The sequence below is a fragment of the Pleurodeles waltl genome, chromosome 9 (genome assembly GCF_031143425.1).
Source record: "Pleurodeles waltl isolate 20211129_DDA chromosome 9, aPleWal1.hap1.20221129, whole genome shotgun sequence".
Taxonomy (NCBI): domain Eukaryota; kingdom Metazoa; phylum Chordata; class Amphibia; order Caudata; family Salamandridae; genus Pleurodeles; species Pleurodeles waltl.
This window is the reverse complement of record NC_090448.1, coordinates 710420418-710440529: the sequence shown is the minus strand read 5'-3', so window position 1 is coordinate 710440529 and position 20112 is coordinate 710420418. Positions and strand designations below refer to the sequence as shown.

Sequence of the window (20112 nt, the reverse complement as noted above, 5' to 3'; positions counted from 1 at the left end):
AATTGAGGGGTGCCCCGGAGATCCATTTTGCTTGGGCCACTCAATCACAATGGGTGAAATTTCACAGTGTAGTGTTTTTGCCTCTCTTTTGGGAAAGGGAATGCAGAAACCTGATTATCAGGGGCATAACATAGGCCCCTGCAACACTTGTGGTTCAGGGGGGCCCAAACCCTTCATGTGGCCCACTTATACCTCAGGAGGCACTATTTCGGCTCAAGGGTAATGAATATCTGTGAGATATGGGAAACTCAGGGAACTTTCATCACATTCTGCATGGGGACCCATCATTTTGCATTATGCCACTGCAGATTATAATCCAGTACCTGTCCTGCACACTGCTCTCCCATGCATTCACTTTTCTGTATGAGGTAGCAGAGGACTTTCAGCTGGCTACACCCACTACCTGTATGTGGGTTGTGGGAAACACCAGCATGTGCAGCCATCACATGGATTTACAACATTCAGTCTTGGGACAGTCAGACTCAAAAGGACACTCAGTGCTTGAATCACATGACCACATGCTCACAGTGCAGAAAGAGTCCAGTATAGTTATAACAATATGTACTGTTGTATATTAGATCTAGTATGAACTGTACAACCCAGAACCCTACAGAAAGTAATGCCACACTGAAAAGTGAGTGAGGGGACCTAGCCATATCCTTTGGAAGACCTGTTACACACGTAAGGGACTAAAATATATCCTCCAGTTGATCTCTACCACTATTGGTCTTGTATGTGTATCTCCGAAGGTCGTGCTAGGGCATCCTACCTCCAACTCTCTAGTGGTGCAGTGAAGTTTTTGTAAAAATATCTTGATGTTGCACAAAAATAAATTGAGGAGTAATGATTTTGCACTTAAGCACATTTATGACATGGCCAGTTTAGGATACAATTTGGACCTCTTCTACCTTAAACATCCAAACTATAGTTGTCCATAAGTGTGATAACTTGTATCCTGAATATGATTAAGCAATAGGATGTTAATGTGTGTACTTGTAGCTGGATGCGTTTTTGTTTGAATTTAATACAATATGTTTTCTCAAAACGAACTGCTTGTTTGACGTGCAGTATTCGCATTGTGTGCTCAGTTTGACTAACATATTTTACATTTCTGTTTACAAGGAAGTGGAGGCTACTAAATTCTTGTATCACCCTTTGCGGTGTCCATAAATAAGCTTAGTATTTTAACAGTCCAATACTATAATTTTACATGAGAGACAAAGGTTTTATTACGGGCGCCACTAAATTGTACTATTGAGGATTATTAGCACCAAGACTTTAGTTGATATTGGTTTACTCCGTCGATACTCTGGCCTATAGAAGAGGTCCCAATAATTTAAAATATCCTGAAGGAAAAATATCCATTTGTTCAAGTAATTAGTAGTTTACACTTTGCTTTGTATTCCTGTTTCCTGGGCTACCTTTGTGGGCTGAAGTAATTGTTATAGTGTTTTTTCGTTGAAATCTCTTTTATTTAATATAAATCTTAAAACGGGTTTCCATCCTGCCACCTTGCTTTCCTTGCTGTACATTGGTTCCTGTGCTTGCCACTTACTTTTCCTCTCTTTCTATTGGATGTAGCAGTATTTCCAGCATTTACCAATGCTTTTTTTATCATGTGTTTGCTCTTATCAGCGTTCCGAGGCCCATGTACTGTGTTTGTCTGCTTTGGTTTCGGAACTTCCTTTCTTTAAGTTGCTACTTTACACATAGTGAAAACCCCAAAGAAGGTATCAGAGCCCTCACAGACACAGAGAGATTAAGGCCCTGTTTGATCTCGGTGGAGAGGTTACTCCGTCTCTATCCTGTTGCCGAAATCTAAATTCCATAAATATAAGGTATTTAGGATTTCGGCAGATGGGATATCCTTTACCGTTGCGCCGGATTAACACCTCCGCCAAGATCTAAGTCAGGCCCTAAGTGATTTGCACAGAGACACTGAGGTGGTCATTCTGACCCTGGCGGTCTTTGCCGCCAGGGCGGAGGACCGCGGGAGCACCGCCGAGAGGCCGGCGGTGCTCCAATGGGGATTCCGACCGCGGCGGTAAAGCCGCGGTCGGACCGGCACCACTGGCGGGGTCCCGCCAGTGTACCGCCGCCCCATTGAATCCTCCGCGGCGGCGCAGCTTGCTGCACCGCCGCGGGGATTCCGACCCCCCCTACCGCCATCCAGATCCCGGCGGTCGGACCGCCGGGATCCGGATGGCGGTAGGGGGGGTCGCGGGGCCCCTGGGGGCCCCTGCAGTGCCCATGCCACTGGCATGGGCATTGCAGGGGCCCCCGTAAGAGGGCCCCTACATGTATTTCACTGTCTGCTGTGCAGACAGTGAAATACGCGACGGGTGCAATTGCACCCGTCGCACAGCTTCCACTCCGCCGGCTCGATTCCGAGCCGGCTTCATCGTGGAAGCCTCTTTCCCGCTGGGCTGGCTGGCGGTCTGAAGGCGACCGCCCGCCAGCCCAGCGGGAAAGTCAGAATGACCGCCGCGGTCTTTCGACCGCGGAACGGTAATCTGACGGCGGGACTTTGGCGGGCGGCCTCCGCCGCCCGCCAAGGTCAGAATGAGGGCCTGAATGTTGTGCCTCACGCCGAGACTCAGACCCTAATTGCAACAACACTCACCAGTCCCCCTGGGGAAACGTGCACTCACCAGTCACTCTGGGCCAAAGGAGGCACTCACTCTAGTGCTCCCTTTTGTTGCAGAGGCTGGCACTTGTTTTCTGTGGCTTAAACTGCTTGTGAGTTGTTACCCTTTGTCTTTCACCTTATTGTCCTTTTATGTTGACCTTGTCTAGTATTTTTTCCAGGCCATGCCCGACGGTCCTCTCCTCTCACTGGAATTCATTCTATGTAGTGCTGCTTGCCAGCATCCTCTCGGGATGTATCATGCTTTTAGAAACATAATTTCGTTAATGGGCTGTGCTTGAATTTCAGCTTTCTGGCGATGATGGCGAAGTGGATGTGAGGCACGTTGTTGGGGGGGTGCTTCACAAAATAAATAGAATTCATGTGATGGTCTTCTATTATATGATGCATCATACAACACCTGTGCAGTCTCTAGACACTGGGTGCAACAGATATCATTCCCACAAAATACTTATATTTATTACAATTGTAAGCTTTAATATTATCGTCTCAAAGCAAATGGCAATGTGGTGTGGATTTATAAACATTCTTTTTAAATTAATGCTTAAGATAGTTAAATATGTATCACCGGTTTATATTTGCTATCATTTTAGTCAACATTTTCCCCAGTGTTGCCTAGTGTGAGGATAGGGCATATATGATTTTTTTAGGCTGTAGTGAAGTTGAATGTGCTGATGTTTCTATCTTTCTAGATTTCCGTATTATTATGGGAACCTGAGGTCACTTGAGTGGCTCATACATTCTTATATATTCACAATGTTCTGTTACGTTTGTGGTTTTGTTTGTGTTTTTTATCTCTGCATGTGTGGCTGTGGATTTTCAATTATGCATATTTCAGTTTTAAAGTGTTCTCTGGCTATATATTGTAACGTTTTTTTCTCTCTTTCTTTTATGATTGTATTTGTTAGTTTGAGGTCCTAGATGCTCCCTGCACTTTACTGTAAGCATGTGTATTCTATCTCTGGAAATAATTACTTTAAGACTGCTCTTTTTCTCATGCATTAAGAACGATTTGGCTCATCTGGACTTGTCAATGTTATTGGTGTGGTTTACAATGTACTCTGATAAATAATTTTTAAAAAGTGTTCTCTTACCACTATTAGCTTCTCTTAGAGCTAGAATCAACAAATGTTTAAATTATTCATTCACTGTACCTGTATACTTTAAAACAGTCTGCTTTAATATTGTTGCTGTGCTTTAGTACCAGTTGTATATTTTTATGTTCCCCAGGCTTGAAATATTCTTTTGCCTGTACTCACCATTCTTCTTGTGCAGCCCTTCTGGTTCTACAGTCAGTAGTTGTGGCCAAGTGATGAAAAGGCACGCTTTGATCTGCCACTACTGCATCGGTTTAATCTTACGTTTAACTCCCATAAAATGTTTAAAATGTTGTATTTTCTGCTCAATGTCTGCACTGCATACCACTACATTTGAGGTACTGCTTTACACGGTACACCTCAGTAGCAAGACTGCTTCTCAGTGATTAATATTGTGTGAGACTCATCGTGCATACAGTCATTTCAGCGCTCTAGTCAATGTGTTTCAGCACACAGCAGTATTTACTTCTGTCCCTTTAGTCGCGCGTCACTAAGCATACATGTAGAATGGCTTTTTTACAGCATTCGTTCTGCTACTCGGGTATGTCCTCTCTTTTCTGCGCCTCTTTTTACCCTAATGTAGATAATCTATTTTTCCGTAGAGCTTTATAGAGTTCTTGTTACCTTTCAGAGCGCTCTAAATAACAGATGTTAATATTACCCACAAATACAAAGCACTACCTTTATTTCTTGTCTGCAGACAGCAGTCCTGCTTTCCAGGACCTGTTTACATTTGGTGTAGAGACAGCTTTAGTTGTCTCACCCGCTGCATGTTTTCTAAAAAAAACAAAAAAAAAGCAAAAAATTATAATACTAGATCTACCTAAATATATATTTTGGTGAGCCCTCTTCGTCCGTTGATCGTTTCAAGTGTCATTCACATTTTGCTCCTGCGCACCAAATCACATAACATATCGCAATAGGTCAGCCCACTTAATCCATATGCTCTCCTTACTGTGAGTGATGGCATTTAGCTTGTGCACATCTGTCTAAAATGCTCTCCACTTAAGCATCAGGGTTTGCAGGCCTATCTGTACCTTTATCTTTGCTTCCATTACATGATTTTTTCACATTATTTTTTCAGTGGATCGTTGATTATGTTTATGTTGCAAACATATATGCATCATTTTCACTTTTTTATAATTTTTACAATTTTAATGTCTGTTGCAGATATTTGCATAGAAAATGTATGCATGTCAAGGCGAAACGTATTGGCTTTGCCAATCCTTGTTTCATGACCCTGCGTTATGGAACACAGCACCTCTTTCTGTCCGCCTCACTCCTGCTCTACAGATTTTTAGTAAAAGTGTAAAATCTTTCCTTCAAGGTTATTTCAATGTTGAATTGTAAATTGTTGGTCCTGTACAGCTAACACGAGTATGTATGTAACGTGACATGTTTTGCTTACTGCAAAATAAATAACGTTTTGTTCATTAGCTAATGATGAAGAAGGTGTGTTCAGGGATAATTCACAAGTTTATTACATGTAACACCCTACACATCAGGCACATCTAGTGAGCTCAAAAATTCTTCCCTAAGTGACAAAACTAAGGATCCCCTCAACATTCCATACTGCACTTTAGATCTTGACCATTTCCCTTTTTATTCTGTTTCTACATTACAGCTAAGGTGAGCTCTCAACAAAATACTACAAAGGACTTTTCAAGAGCTTCCCCAGAGTTAGCTTGGATGTGCGACACAGCCGTTCATAAGCCTAAATAGCTTGTGGTTAAGTTGTTCCTTGATTCATAATTGTGATTCACACAGCTCTCCCATGATTCTTTTTTTTCTGGAATGATCCTGTCTACCCTAAGCAGGGCACCTCTTTGATTCAGTTCATTTATGTAGCGCGGAGATATTTATGTACATTTTAAAACCATATTATGTTTGTGAGTGTGAGCACAGATGTGCTGCAACCAATAACACTCTCACTTTGTCTACTCTGTCCACAAATCAGGTGTATTTCACTGCTCCTGTAGATTTGATCAAAGTCCGTCTTCAGAATCAAACTGAACCGTACCCGCGTCATGGTGAAATACGGACGAGTCAACCTCTGTACAGAGGTCCTGTGCACTGCGCAGTCTCCATCCTCCATAATGAAGGGCCTTCAGGATTATTCAGAGGTGCGGTGGCTCTGCTGCTCCGAGACGTCCCTAGCACTGGGCTTTACTTCATGACATATCATGTCCTGTGCAAATGGATGACAAAGGAAGGCCAAGAACCTGGTAAGAATAAAAATTGTTTTTTTCTCTGCATTGTTGCTCTTCTGCCACACTGTAGTGAACCTTTAAACCATGATCTTATTTTACAAGTATATGCCCAGTTAAAACATGTCTGCATAAGTTCGTTATGGGTCTTTTCTGTTGCCATCCTCTGGATCACCATTAGTAAATTATAAACAGTCTGGCTTGCAGGATATGACGAAAACATGACCTGAAATCGTACCTCCCTTCTAATATCAATCAATCAAAGAAATTTGTAGAGCGCGCTACTCACCCATGAGGGTCTCAAGGCACTGGGGGGGGGGTGTTGACCAGGGAGGGTCACTGGTCGAACAGCCAAGTCTTGAGGTTCTTTCTGAAGACCAGTAGGTCTTTAGTTTTGCGAAGGTCGGTGGGGAGGGAGTTCCAGGTTTTGGGGGCGAGGTAGGAGAAAGACCTGCCTCCTGTGGTGGTGTGCTGGATGCGGGGGACTGTGGCTAGGGCGAGCTCAGCTGATCGGAGGCTGCGTGTGGGAGTGTGGAAGTTTCCCCTTTCATTGAGGTAGGTTGGGCCAGTGTTGTGGAGGGATTTGTGTGCGTGGATGAGGATCTTGTCTATAGGGAGCCAGTGAAGGGATTTGAGGAGTGGTGAGATTCGTTCGTGGCGGGGGAGGCCAAGGACGAAGCGCACAGCTGTGTTCTGGATTCTTTGGAGTTTGCGTTTGAGTTTGAGTGTGGTGCCGGCGTAGAGGGCGTTGCCATAGTCCAGTCTGCTGCTGATGAGTGCGTGGGTGACTGTCTTTCTGGTTTCTGGGGAGATCAATTTGAAGGATTTTTTTAGAGTGCGGAGTGTGAAGGAAGCAGGAGGAGGTAAGAGCATTGATTTGCTGTGCCATGGAGAGTGAGGGGTTGAAGATGATGCTGAGGTTGCATGCGTGGGTTGCGGGGGTGGGTGCGGGACCTAGGGCGGTGGGCCACCAGGAGTCGTCCCATGTAGTTTTGTTGGGGTCAAAGATGATGATTTCGGTTTTGTTTGAGTTGAGCTTGAGGTGGTTAGTGGTCATCCAGTTGGCTTTGTCTAGGAGAGTGGCGTGTAGGTTGGTTTTGGCGTTGGTGGGGTTGCGGGTGAGGGAGAGGATGAGTTGGGTGTCATTAAACTGTTTAATATGGATGATTATGTCATATGTAATACAGTTCACTGACAAATTAACAAAAGAGAAGCATCAAATTAGTAAAACATGTTTTGCCGTTTCATTGTTTTTCAGGGAAAGGGGCATTTAGGGAGATGAAAGCTCCAGAGTAGAATGGGCTAAAAGAAAGCCCTCGTTATTGATAACACGTCCCTTCCTAGATAATTTACTTAGTCTGGGACTCGTTTTAGGCTGATGAATCTTTTGACACTGATTGGAGACACCTTAGGACGCGACAACTAATCAGCATATAAATCACTAGGTCAATAACTTTCTCAATGTCCAACCTCACAAAGCAAACCAATTTAGATAAATGCATTAATAAAGTTGTAATCACAACATGACCTTTCAGCCATTGAATAACCACACCAAATTTTGTAGGATTTATGATTTTTATTCCCTATTGATTACACTCTACTAGCAGATGTATTAGTCTCAATATCAGGAAACACATCAACAATGTCACAATACGGCAACTCGAATAAGATTTAATCAAAGCAAAGATCATAAACATTAGCACAAAGCACAACGTCAACATGGATTAACTTTAGCAGAGTATCATTAGCGCATTTTTCAACAAAGCATAGATTCAATCATTTGTCTATTTGCGTCCAGTTAGTGAACTCCTTAACTAACCTCAAATTGGTATTAGCATGTTGGGCTTCATGCAAAACAATTTGGCAACACAAATTTAGAAAACATCTAACTGTGGTCACTATCAAAAAGTAAGCAGTTGGTACCTAGAAAGGAAAGGCAAACAGACAATCACAAGTTCATTATCATATAGTTACCCTCCGTACTGGGTCAGCATACACAGTCAGTCTTCGTCCTCAAGACATCAGTTGATTCGCCATCAGCCAGGAAACACAGCAAAGTTCAGCAAGTCAGATAATAAGGGACACTTCCCTCATAAGGAGGAAAAGTATGAAACGGACACGACGAGAGTAAGGATGGTTTGAAGAGTCAAACAGCAAAGTCTTTAGGCAGAGTGACAAAGTGACAAAGTGGCTAGGTAACAGCAAGAATGGCACTTAATGGCTAGAATATGGCAAAGAATGGCTGATTTCTCCTTGTAATACAGGGTTATATCAATGTTGTTGTACAGTCTCCTAATTTCCAATTGGGCAAATTTTGGTGCATCATTATCTCCAACAGTAATTGAGGTCTCTGACAGATAGAATGTCAGGTACAAACTTTTATTCTCGCGGGCTCAGTCAGTAGTTCCATTGTCTTTACCAGTTCAGGCGACCTTGTACCTGTTGCAAGTTAACACTGTTGCATTCAGTAAGAATGTCTCCTTGAGCAAGTCGGGTCTCATGAGAAAGAATTTACTACGGTTACACACATCTTCTAGCTTCTGGAAAAGTACGGCTACATGTCCTTCAGCAAGTCAGCACATTTCACGTTAGAAAAACACATTTAATATGAGACCGGCAGCTAGGCCCGACTCATGCTAACTAAGGCCTAGTAATTAAGGGCCAGATGTAGCAAGCAGTTTTGCCCATTCTGTGCCTATGGGAAAATGCGTTTGTACATATGGCCCTAAGTTAGCGAACTCTTAACGTATAACTCTTAACGCTAATACAGAATCATACATTAGTACACCAATAATCCATTATTAGTCAATTTAATTTATCATCGTATACATTGGTGGTCACTCCCCGTGGGCACATTTCGCGCACGCGTTTACTAAAAACACAGCAATACATTCTCTATGCGCCATCATTATACATTAATTTGCAAACATTTCATTGCTAATTTTGATTATAAAATCTACACTCCAACATTATGCAAATTGTACACATTGGATTTAAATTTTTAATACAAAATAATATTATTCTATCCTTTTTATATTTCCCCTGCTTTTTTGGTCCCCTAATGCAAAATTGCGCTGCTAGCTGCAAGTAATTGACAACCTGCTGCCAGATAGACCAGAAATTTCTGTTACACTGCAAAGCCTTGTTAATTTCTGTACTTTTATGTTATGCTTTTTGCCCAAAATTCCCAAAATTATGCTACTTCTCGTAATTACATGCCATTTGTGGCAAAAATGTAACTCCATTGCACGAGAATGACCACAGTGTAAACAGCTGCTATTTGTGGTGCTTCTGTTTTCTGTGCTATTTTTTAGACTAAAATGTGTCCCACTCCTAATAGATAGTGCCGTGCCAAATGCAGGTTTTGCATTTAGCGAAATTTCACACAGTTTTTTCTGAAATTTCGCTTATTTATTTTTTCCTTTATTTTGCTTTTGTACAACGTACAATACAAACATCAAAACATGACATTAACCACATTAGCATGGCTGTAAACCGCACATATAAAACATATAGACAGTGGGATTCTTGATGACTTGACCATCGCGCGATCCAATAGGTACGTGCAGGTGTCCATAGTGCAGTTGCAGTATCCGTAGCTAGCTGCTCCAGCAGCCGGGCAACTTCTAGGTCCCTTATGCTCAAATACTTAATTAGACATATATGCGCACATCATTTACAATCTGAGGTTACATAAAGCAACTGCCACCTCAGCCAGGGCTAAAATTGAACTTGTACCCCGGCCCTTCACGTCTATACTCCCGCAGTGCCGCAAATCTCTGCTCCAGCTACCCCCGCCACAATAAACCTGAAAAAGTAGGCCTGCTAGGGTCCCCAGGTGTTTTTCAGACGGCTACATGCCGGGATGAGCTTGTGGTAGGTATCTCACTGTGTGTTGCACTATATCTTATCTTTGTGCCATTCCTGCAGCATCGGGAGAGGGCCACAGGCCCATCACATCACTACCCTATGCCTTGCTAGATGTAAGCCAATAGCAACTAGGCGCCTAACAGCAGTCTGTACCTCTCGGTTATATCCCAGCAGTGCCAATATGGGTGTCGGCTTCAGGGACACACTTATGATGCCTTTCAGTTCTCTGAACACAGCGTGCAATGACTTCTGCACTCCAAAACAAAACCAAGTGATGTGTGCAAAACCTGCCTCCTCTGCGCCGCACAACGGACACCTAGATTTTTTTCGTAGCCCGTATTTTAACAGACGAGCCGAAGTATAATACACCCTGTTAATAAATTTGAAATGCAGCAATTCATGTCATTGTTCAACGAGATGGATTTCAAGACTGAGCAGCAGTATGTCCACTGCTTGTCAGTACTGCCGATGCTCAGGCCACTTTGCCATAAGTTTCAGGAATCCCGGTTTCCATGCCACCTGTGCATAGGCATACAGTTGCGCCACTACGCGAGAGGGTGTTGTAGTTTGAACCAAAAAGGTCAGCGCTGGGATTTCTAACGGTTCTTGCATATCAACCCGTTGAAACTATGCATTGTGTGGCGTGCTCTTTAGTAGTGGAATTGCACCAACATGTGGGGAGTAGTGCATCGCTCCCGGATCAATTCCCCAACTACATAACGTGCCATCGCAGAAATAGTCCACCATAGACTGTAGTTCTAGCTCTACCAGCGCGCTGACCGCCCCATGCTCCTGGCCCATGGGGAACCACAGACACCACTCCAAGTGTATCCATGGGGAGTATAGTAGCAATCCAGCCTGGTGCTCCATGAGGCAGTGCCTGGGGTAAATCATCATTTTAAAGGAGTTGGGGTCATTATGGCGGCGCACTGGGTTCCCAAATAGCACTTGAGGAAGCGTATGTGGGGCAGCAGCATTACGCTCCAGCCACAAATGTGGTAAGTTCTGTGGGCCTTGGTATCCAGTGGTGAGTAAACATGCACGGTGCAGCCCTACAAAAGGCCTCTAGCTTTGGGGCGGTGAGACCGGCCATGTCATATGGCAGGGTCAATGTATCCCAGCTCACCCAGCGTTCCTTCCCTTATCAGGCCAGCCTAATCATGAGGGTACGTAAGTTATCAAAAAATGCACAAGCTAGTAATATTGGGATGTTTGTGAACAGGAATAATAAACATAGCAATACCACCATTTTTAAAATAGCTCTGTGCCCAGCTAGCGACAGTGGCAATCTCAACCAACGGTCTATTGCCTCTGAGAGCTTCTGTATCACTGTCCATAGTTACCTAATATTACCACCACCCGGCCTGTGTGCACCTGTATTCCCAGGCAGCGCACTGATTTAGTTGTACACTGCAAGGGAAAATCCAATTGCTCCAGGGTAGTGGCGGGGTGTGTGGGAATATAATGGATTTATTCCAGTTAATCTGCAGTCCGAGTCTCCCCCGAACAACACCACCTCACGCAGCATGGGAGCAAGATTGTGCTCAGGGTTGCTTATATAAAGAAGAGGATCATCAGAATATGCTGAAATAATTAGATTGTAATGTGGGAACAGAAGGCCCCTGTGCACATGGTATTCCCAGAGCGCGCATGCCAGTGGCTCAGCTAATAGTGCGTATAACAACCCTGTCTGGTGCCTCTAGTGATGCAGATAGGAGCAGTGACAATGACATTAACCCGGATATGAGCAGTCGGCTGGGTATAGAGTACTCAGACTAGCTGGAGGAAGATGCCTCTCACTCCAATATGCAGCAGAACTGCTAACATGAACCCACACTCCACTGAGTCAAATGTTTTTTCCGCATTAAGAAACACAGCTGTGGACCACACATCGGGATCCAGGTGCTGTATTTCTCCGAAGAGTGTTCTGAGGTTGAAAGTGAGAGAGCGACCCGGAATAAAGTCGGCCTACTTCGTGCACTCTACTCCAGGAAGCAACGGAACCAACCCGTTGGCAAGGATCTTTGCATAGATTTTAGTGTCCATATCTAGAAGTGACAGTGGCCTATTAAAAATGCAACAGTCAGGATGTTTGTCTGATTTCAGAAGAGTGACTTGGAGTGCCTCCCACTTTGTGGGGGCATTCGAGCGTCCTTAACCATCTCTTTGTAGAGAGTGATCAGGTGGGGGTTAACTGAACTTGTTATGCCTTATAAAAGGCAACAATTATCCCGTCCGTTCCTGGGGCCTTTCTACTTGGCACAGCTTTGAGCGCTGCCTGCATCTCGCCCAGGTGTAGGAGAGCCACGAAGTGTTTATGTGCCCCTGTGAGGGCCATGCAATTGTGATATGTGTGAGGTATTCCGTGGATGCAGTTTCGCTGTAGTGAATTTGTGATTTGTATAGATCAGAATAATACCTGCTGAATCGGCACGAGACCTGTTCTGCCGCGCACAAAGGATGTCCTTGCTCATCCTTTATCCCCAGGATCGTGTCACCCTCATGTTGAGGGTGCAATAATGCCACCAAAGTTGCTCCCAGGTGATCCCCTTCGCCATATATCGGGGCAGTTGTGTACTTTACTGAATGGTTTATCTTGCTCTGTGCTATCTCGTTGTATTACTCGTTCTTGGCCCTAATGGCTCCCAGGAGGCTCTGCCTTCCTTCTCCCCATGTTGCCCCTCCTTGTCTGTGACCTCTGCCTGCAAGCGCCTGAGTCGACCCTGATAACGCGTCCAAACCTTGATAATTTACTTACAAGGGGACTCGTTTTAGGCCAATGAATCTTTTGACCACGTTTTGGGACTTCCCAGAACGAGATAGCTGTTTAGCATTTCAATCAATAGATCAATAACTTCATCAACATTCACTATAACTAATCAATCTAATTAATCAATAACATTTCATAAGAATCAAACACACCATGACCTTTCAGCCATGAATAACCACACAAAATCTAGTAAGATTTAGGATATTTATTCCCTATTAGTTACGCTCTAGTATCATGTTTATTAGTCGCAATATCAATAAGCACCTCAATACCACTATAACTTGGCAACTTGAGTAAGACTTTATCAACGCATAGGTCATGAACATTAGAACAAAGCACAACGTTAACATGAGTCAACTTTAGCAGAGTATCATTAGTACATTATTCAACAAAGCAAAGATTTAGTCATTTATCTATTTGCACCCGATATTAGTGAACGCCTTAACTAACCTCTAATTAGCATCAGCATGTTTGGCGTCATGCAAAAGAATTTAGCAACATGAATTTGGAAAACATCTAACTATGGTCTCTATCAAAAGAGCAGTTGGTACCTAGAAAGAAAAGGCAAACAGACAATTACAATTTATAATCAGATAGTTACCCCTCCGAATGAGTCAGCATGCAGGGTCAGTCTTCGTCCTCAGGACATCAGTTGATTCGCCATCAGCCAGGATAGAACAGGTAAGTCTCAGCAGGGCATAGCAAGAAAGCTCTTCCCTCATAAGGAGGAGAAGTGCATCAGTTAAGGATAAGATGAGGATGGTTTAAAGTATAAGGCACAGTCTCTCAGAGGAGCAAAGTAATGACTTCAGGAAGAATGGCTAAGAATGGCTCGATAATGGCAGAGTAAGAATGGCTGATTTCTCCTTGTGTCATGTCGTTATATCAAAGTTGTCTAACAAACCTCTAATTTCCCATTGGGCAATATTTGGTGCATCGTTATCTCTGTCCAATAATCCGTCACACACCTTACTAGAATCTTCACCTAAGACAGTTCTCATGCAGTTGATGGGCTCCTGTGATTGACGCCTTCAACGGGCACAATGTCAGGTAAGAAAAGTTACACTTGTCGCTCCAGTCAGTAGTTCAATTGTCTTCTCCTAGTCTAGGCGACCTTGCACCTGTTGCGAATGGCACTGTTGCATTCGGCAAGAATGTCTCCTTGAGCAAGTCGGGTCTCATGAGAAAGAATTTACTACAGCTACACACATATCTCTAGCTTTTGGAAAAGTACAGCTTCGTGTCCTTCAGGAAAGCAGCAATTGCACGTTAGAAAACACAGTTAATATGAGACCAGGCAGCCAGGCCCAGACCCTTGCTAACTAAGGCCTAGTGATTAATTTAGCAAAACCTTAATACATAACTCTAATTAGGATGCGTTAATACAAAACCATACATGAGTACATTATTAATTCATTATTAGTCAGTTTCATTAATCATCGTATACATTGGTGGCCACTCCCCGTGGGCATATTTCAAACGTGTGCATTAGTATTACATTAACACATTTTATGCGGTTTCATTAGACATTACATTGCAAGCTTTTTATGTTAACATTGATTATAAAAGTCACACTCCAACAATCCCTCCTCTGATGACTCTTGTCATCACACAACCTTCCCTTCCCAAAATTTTAATCTTCGGAATTCCCTCATTTCAATTTCTTCCCCCACTTTTGTCCCATCTAATTTTACTCTGAACAATTTCTCCCTTTCTTTTCTTCCCTCCTCTGATAACTTTTCGCCCTTTTCATTTTAATGTTTTTGCTAATTTTGTATGATAACCATAATCCAAATAAACATGCCAAAACAATCAATATTCCTTGTATTATTTTTCCCAGTATCCCATGCCAAATATTACTAAACCAGCTTCCCACTTTAGAAAGTCCCTTTCCAACCTTTTCCCAAACTCCAGGTTCTTTCAGTTCCTTCAAATCCGTACTATCCCTTGTTAGGTTAGTAAGCATACTTCTAATCTCATTACTATTGTCAGGTATATATGCACAACAATGTCGCTCATTAAGCATTTTACAAACTCCGCCATTTTTCGCTAAAAGAATGTCTAAAGCAAGCCTGTTTTGAAGAGTCATAGCCCTCTCCACAGCAAGTTCACTATCCATCAGGAGTATAGCTCCTGTAAAATTTGTCAACATTTTATCCACAATAGTGACAACTTTCGAATCTTTATGGAGTTCAAGATAACTCCCACTGAAGGAATTATTGCTCCAAATATGTCTCCTACTACACCAGCTGCAGTCTCTCTCCTTTGTCTAGTACGATGTAATTCAGACAATTTCACAAACCCTTTCAAATCCTCTAACTGATATATCTTTGGGAAAACTATCCCCAAATAACATGTCCCATACCATCCCTTTGGAAGACGGTAATAAGCATTAAGGGGGTCATTCTAAGTTTGGCGGGCGGCGGTTGCCGCCCGCCAAACTTACGCCACCAAATGACCGCTCCGCGGTCAAAAGACCGCGGGGGCCATTCAGACTTTGCCGCTGGGCCGGCGGGCGCCCGCCAAGGGAGCGCCCGCCGGCCCAGCGGGAAAGGCCCTGCAACACAGAAGCCGGCTCCGAATGGAGCCGGCGGTGTTGCAGGGGTGCGACGGGTGCAGTTGCACCCGTCGCGATTTTCACTGTCTGCTATGCAGACAGTGAAAATCATGCTGGGGCCCTGTTAGGGGGCCCCTGCACTGCCCATGCCAGTGGCATGGGCAGTGCAGGGGCCCCCAGGGGCCCCAGGACACCCGTTCCTGCCATCCTGTTTCTGGCGGTGAAAACCGCCAGAAACAGGCTGGCGGGAAGGAGGTTGGAATCCACATGGCGGCGCTGCTTGCAGCGTCGCCATGGAGGATTCTCCCAGCCGGGGCTAATCCGGCGGGAAACCGCCGGACCCGGCTGGGCGACCGCGGCTTTACAGCCGCGGTCGGAATACCACATGAAGCACCGCCAGCCTGTTGGCGGTGCTTCCGTGGACAGCCACCCTGGGTTGGAATGAGGGCCTAAGTCCGCAAATATAATAGATCCCAGGGATCGCTGGATCCTGTCCATTTAACATGAACATCCACTTACTCTGAAACAAAATCACATGCTTACATTCACTCTTTCCCACAAACACATTATCATAATAGGACTTGGGTTGCGTTATGCAAAGCTTGCCTATGTGTAGAGCATCTAAAGCTAATTTCCCTTGTTCCCTAATTGCACTATAGCTCTCACTATTTACAAAAGCTCGCTGCTGCAATCCTTTCTCCAACTTCCCCTTCAATGCCCTTCAATGCCCTCCTTCTATCTTCCGTGTGATCTAGAAAGCTTTTCTCTACAGGTGTAAGCAGACATGTCAGATTATTGTGGTGTGCATAAGATGTACTAATTGTCAATGTCGCTTCAAAGAACCCCTTAACTAGTTTTATGTTATAGTATTTTGCTACACTGTTCAAGTCCTCTATGATAGGCACATAAGAAAACACAAGATCATTGTTAGAATAAAAGTACTGAATCTCTTCCTGGTTATAGAATCATGTTGGTAACAAACTACAGCTTATCCCGTACGTTAAAGGTAAACTATGATAGGTAACTCCCTCTTGCTCTGAAACAGGAATTTGTGTACACACATAACAATCTTTCGCATCCATAGTGTCAACATATTCACCCAGCAAGCGATAGAAAACATTAGTTGATAGTTCCCCTTTTGTGTTAGTTTCCTCATGCAAGTATCTTGTGTCCTGCTCAAACCTCTCCCAAGCTGTTACTGTAGCAGCGGTCTCAGGAATTGTAGCATTGTTAGTTTCACTCTTATCTACCAAAGGCATTCCCATAATCAGAGCTATAATGAATATCACACATACAATGCCCACAGCAACACCCAATCATTTACAATGCCTACTTCCCCTATTATCATCACTAGTGTTAGCCATGATCTGTAAAGAATCAGAAAGTAAAGTGCTATAAGTTCAAACAACAACCAACTGAGGATGGTTAACGCTTTTTCTTCTTCCCTTTTTTTATCCTTTTTTTTTTCAGCAAGTTGAAGCAAGCGAAAGTCTTTCTGCAGCAATTATTTACAGCTTTCACATTCACTCCCAGGATCCTTGTCAATTCCGGTTAGCAGCTTGTCAAAATCAGTTTTCAAACGTCAATTCAAGTTAACAGTGTCACATCCGGTAATTTTTCTCAGTCTCTTTTCTAGGTTTTCTTTAACTCAATTTTCACATTAGCACAGTCTCTTTCTCTGGCCAGACTCAGGTACCATAGTATTGACCTTGGACTTCTCGATCAAAACAGAACGCCAATAACTCTTGCTGCCACTCAGCTGACGTTGCGTATGCCCATTCAGGACCTGCGTACCTTTTGTTTGCTACTCTCTTTCTTTTCAACTTGCGATCACCCCTGGAACTCCCCTTCACTCAGATCTTCCTTCCTTGTTGTAACAACTTCTTCCTCTATTGCCTCATCGACAACCACTTTCCCTTTAGTCACTTGCGATTCCGGCCACTTATCTCCTTTCAGTATCTCTCTAGTCTTTGATCTTCCTTGTGGCAGCTCGTTGCCCTCCTCTGACTCTATAGTGTTTTCTCTTGATGGACCTGCAATATGCTCAGGAGGAGTCTGGACACTCTGATTCTCTTCCGCCTCAACTCCTTGGCCTTCTGGGTCTGTCAGGGGCTCTACTTCAATACCGCATCAGTGTGCTTCTGGGGGAGCCTCTCTCTGGGTTGGCCCTCCTGGCGCCTCAGTTGAGATAGGCCCACCGTCACCCCTCTGGGTCTCGTCTCTTATTGGAGTGACCAAGCCCTCCTCAACGGGCTCTTCTTCTGTCCCAGTTCCCCTTTGATTACTCTCCGGCTCTGAGACTTCCTTTTCTATAGCTGTTATTTTCAACAATTCAATTTCCTCATCAGTTGGACACGTCACCTTTTTCGGGTGACTGGCATGAATCCAGTTTGGAATTTTCGCACACTTCACAGCAGTAGTAGTCGTTAGTATTACTTGATATGGCCCCTTCCAACGTGGCTCCAAACACGACTTCCTCACGTGTTTCTTGATGACAACACAGTCACCTGCTTTCAGATTGTAACCTGGATCACTTATCGGTGGCAGTGTGGTAGCTTCCACCTGGTGAGAGAAAGAGCGGACCACGTCAGCCAGACCATTGCAGTAGTCCAACACCATATCATCCGTGATATTCACAAGAGCATTTGCAGGCACTGCAGGCAGTCTCATAGCTCGGCCCATGAGAATTTCATGAGGAGACAGTTCTGCTTTCGTGTTGGGTGTGTTTCTCATTGACATTAGCACTAAAGGCAATGCATCAGGCCATTTCAAATTAGTAGCTGCACACATTTTTGCCATTCTTGACTTCAGGGTACCATTCATCTGCTCCACTAATCCTGAGGCTTCAGGGCGGTAACTACAATGCAACTTGTGCTCAATGTTCAATGCTACACACAAGAGATTAACCACCTCATTGTTGAAGTGACTTCCCCTATCTGATTCTAAAGAGATCGGAAGCCCGAAACGTGGAATCAATTCCCTATGCAGCAGCTTCGCTACTGTGAGACTGTCATTTCTGCATGTAGGGTAAGCTTCAATCCAATGACTAAAGATACACATAATCACCACCACATATCTCAGACTTCCACACACAGGCATCTCAATAAAGTCATTCTGCTAAATGGACCTCCTGCTCTCCCAGTGTGGCTCAAATTCACCCCTGTCCCTTTCCCCGCATTCATCTGCTGACAGATGATGCACCTGTGGCAAATCACTTCTTCAGCTTGTCTGAATTTTGGATTAAACCAGTCAATTTTGAACAACCTGATCATGGCATCTCTACCAATATGTCCTTACCCATGGTAAAACATTGCAAACTGGGACAGAAGACTATTCGGCAAAACCATTTTCCCCTCATCTGAAACCCACAAATCATCTGGTCTCTGTACATATTGCATCTTACGCCAAGTGCGTTTCTCATCTCTGCTGGCATGTCCCTGCAACAATTTCTATTTCTCCAACGTGTGAACCACCCTTAAAGTGTAACCTGTGCATGTCTCATTTTCTGTTTCTGGTAAAAATTCCCACTGATCTTTGAACGATATACAGTTAAATGCACAAAACCTGTGGACTTGATCCGCATATCCATTTCCCATTGAAATAAAAGTCTTGTGATTTCACATGAGCGCTGCATTTTACCACGGCAATTTCATGAGGTAACTGAATCGCGTGCAACAACTCCTTAATTCTTTCACCATTTTTCACTGGAGAACCAGAAGAGGTCAGGAAACCCCTCTGTGACCATAGCTGGCCAAAATCATGAACAATTCCAAATCCATATCTGCAATCAGTATAGATAGTCACTTTCAATTCAGCAGCAGCATGGCAAGCTCTAGTAAGAGCAACCAATTCTGCCACTTGAGCAGAATATACTCTCTCAAGCCAAGATGCTTCCAGGATACCAGTGATTGTACACACAGCGTATCCGTCTCTCAGCACTCCTACTGAGTCTCTCAAACATGAGCCATCAACAAAGATAATGTGTATTGGGTATCTTTAATATCAGGTCTCAGTTTGGTGCACATTTCAGTTACCTCAAGACAATCATGTTCTACATCATCATCATCCTCAACCTCTGTATTTTCATTTGGAAGCAAAGTTGCCGGGTTCAGCACTGTACATCTTTTCAAAGTTACATTTGGTGACCCCAATATAATCGTTTCATATTTTGTCAGTCTTGCATTTGTCATGTGCTGCGTTCTGGTTCGGGTTAACAAGATCTCAACTGAGTGTGGGACCATAACGGTCAACGGATGTCCCATCACTATGCCTTCACACTGTGTGAGGCTTTGACCAACTGCTGCTACTGCGCGCAGACAACCTGGTAAAGCTGCTGCGACTGGGTCAAAGTTAGCTGAAAAATATGCTACTGGTCGGTTTGTACCTCCATGAACCTGTGCCAGGACAGACAAAGAGCATTCATCTAGTTCATGACAAAACAGAACAAAAGGCTTTGTGTAATGAGGCATACCAAAAGCTGGAGCCCTGCACATACACTCCCTTAGCTCAATGAACGCCATCATCTCTTTCTCGGACAAAGATATGACATCTGGCCCATCCTTAACCTCCTCAACCGTCAGTCTTACCAATGGCTTGGAGATGACTGAGAAGTTCGGGATCCACTGGCGACAGTAGCCCACCATTCCCAGAAACATTCTAACGCCTCTCCGTGTCGTTGGGGGATTCATCTGCAATATGGTGGTCACTCTTTCCTTGGATATTCTCCTCGCCCCTTTCTCAAGTAGATGACCTAAGTATTTCACCTCTTTCTGACAATATTGCAGCTTCTTTGGGGACACCTTATGCCCATTCTTTCCCAAGTGATTTAGTAAAGCAATGGTATCGTATTTGCAATCATTTCTTGTTTTGGATGCAATCAACAAGTCATCAATGTACTGCACTAGAGTCGATTGAAAAGGCAATTCCAATGACTCCAAATCTTTCACAAATATCTGATTGAAGAT

The 20112-nt window shown here is 43.9% G+C and overlaps 1 protein-coding gene across 1 annotated transcript in view; it reads left to right on the top strand.

Annotated features, from left to right (window-relative positions):
- SLC25A45 (solute carrier family 25 member 45) overlaps window positions 1-20112 on the top strand; it is a 272034-nt gene that overhangs the window by 8531 nt on the left and 243391 nt on the right. Inside the window, exon 4 of the mRNA XM_069207628.1 lies at window positions 5702-5969. Coding sequence (XP_069063729.1) covers window positions 5702-5969 — 268 coding nt within the window. The remainder of the gene's footprint in view (window positions 1-5701; window positions 5970-20112) is intronic.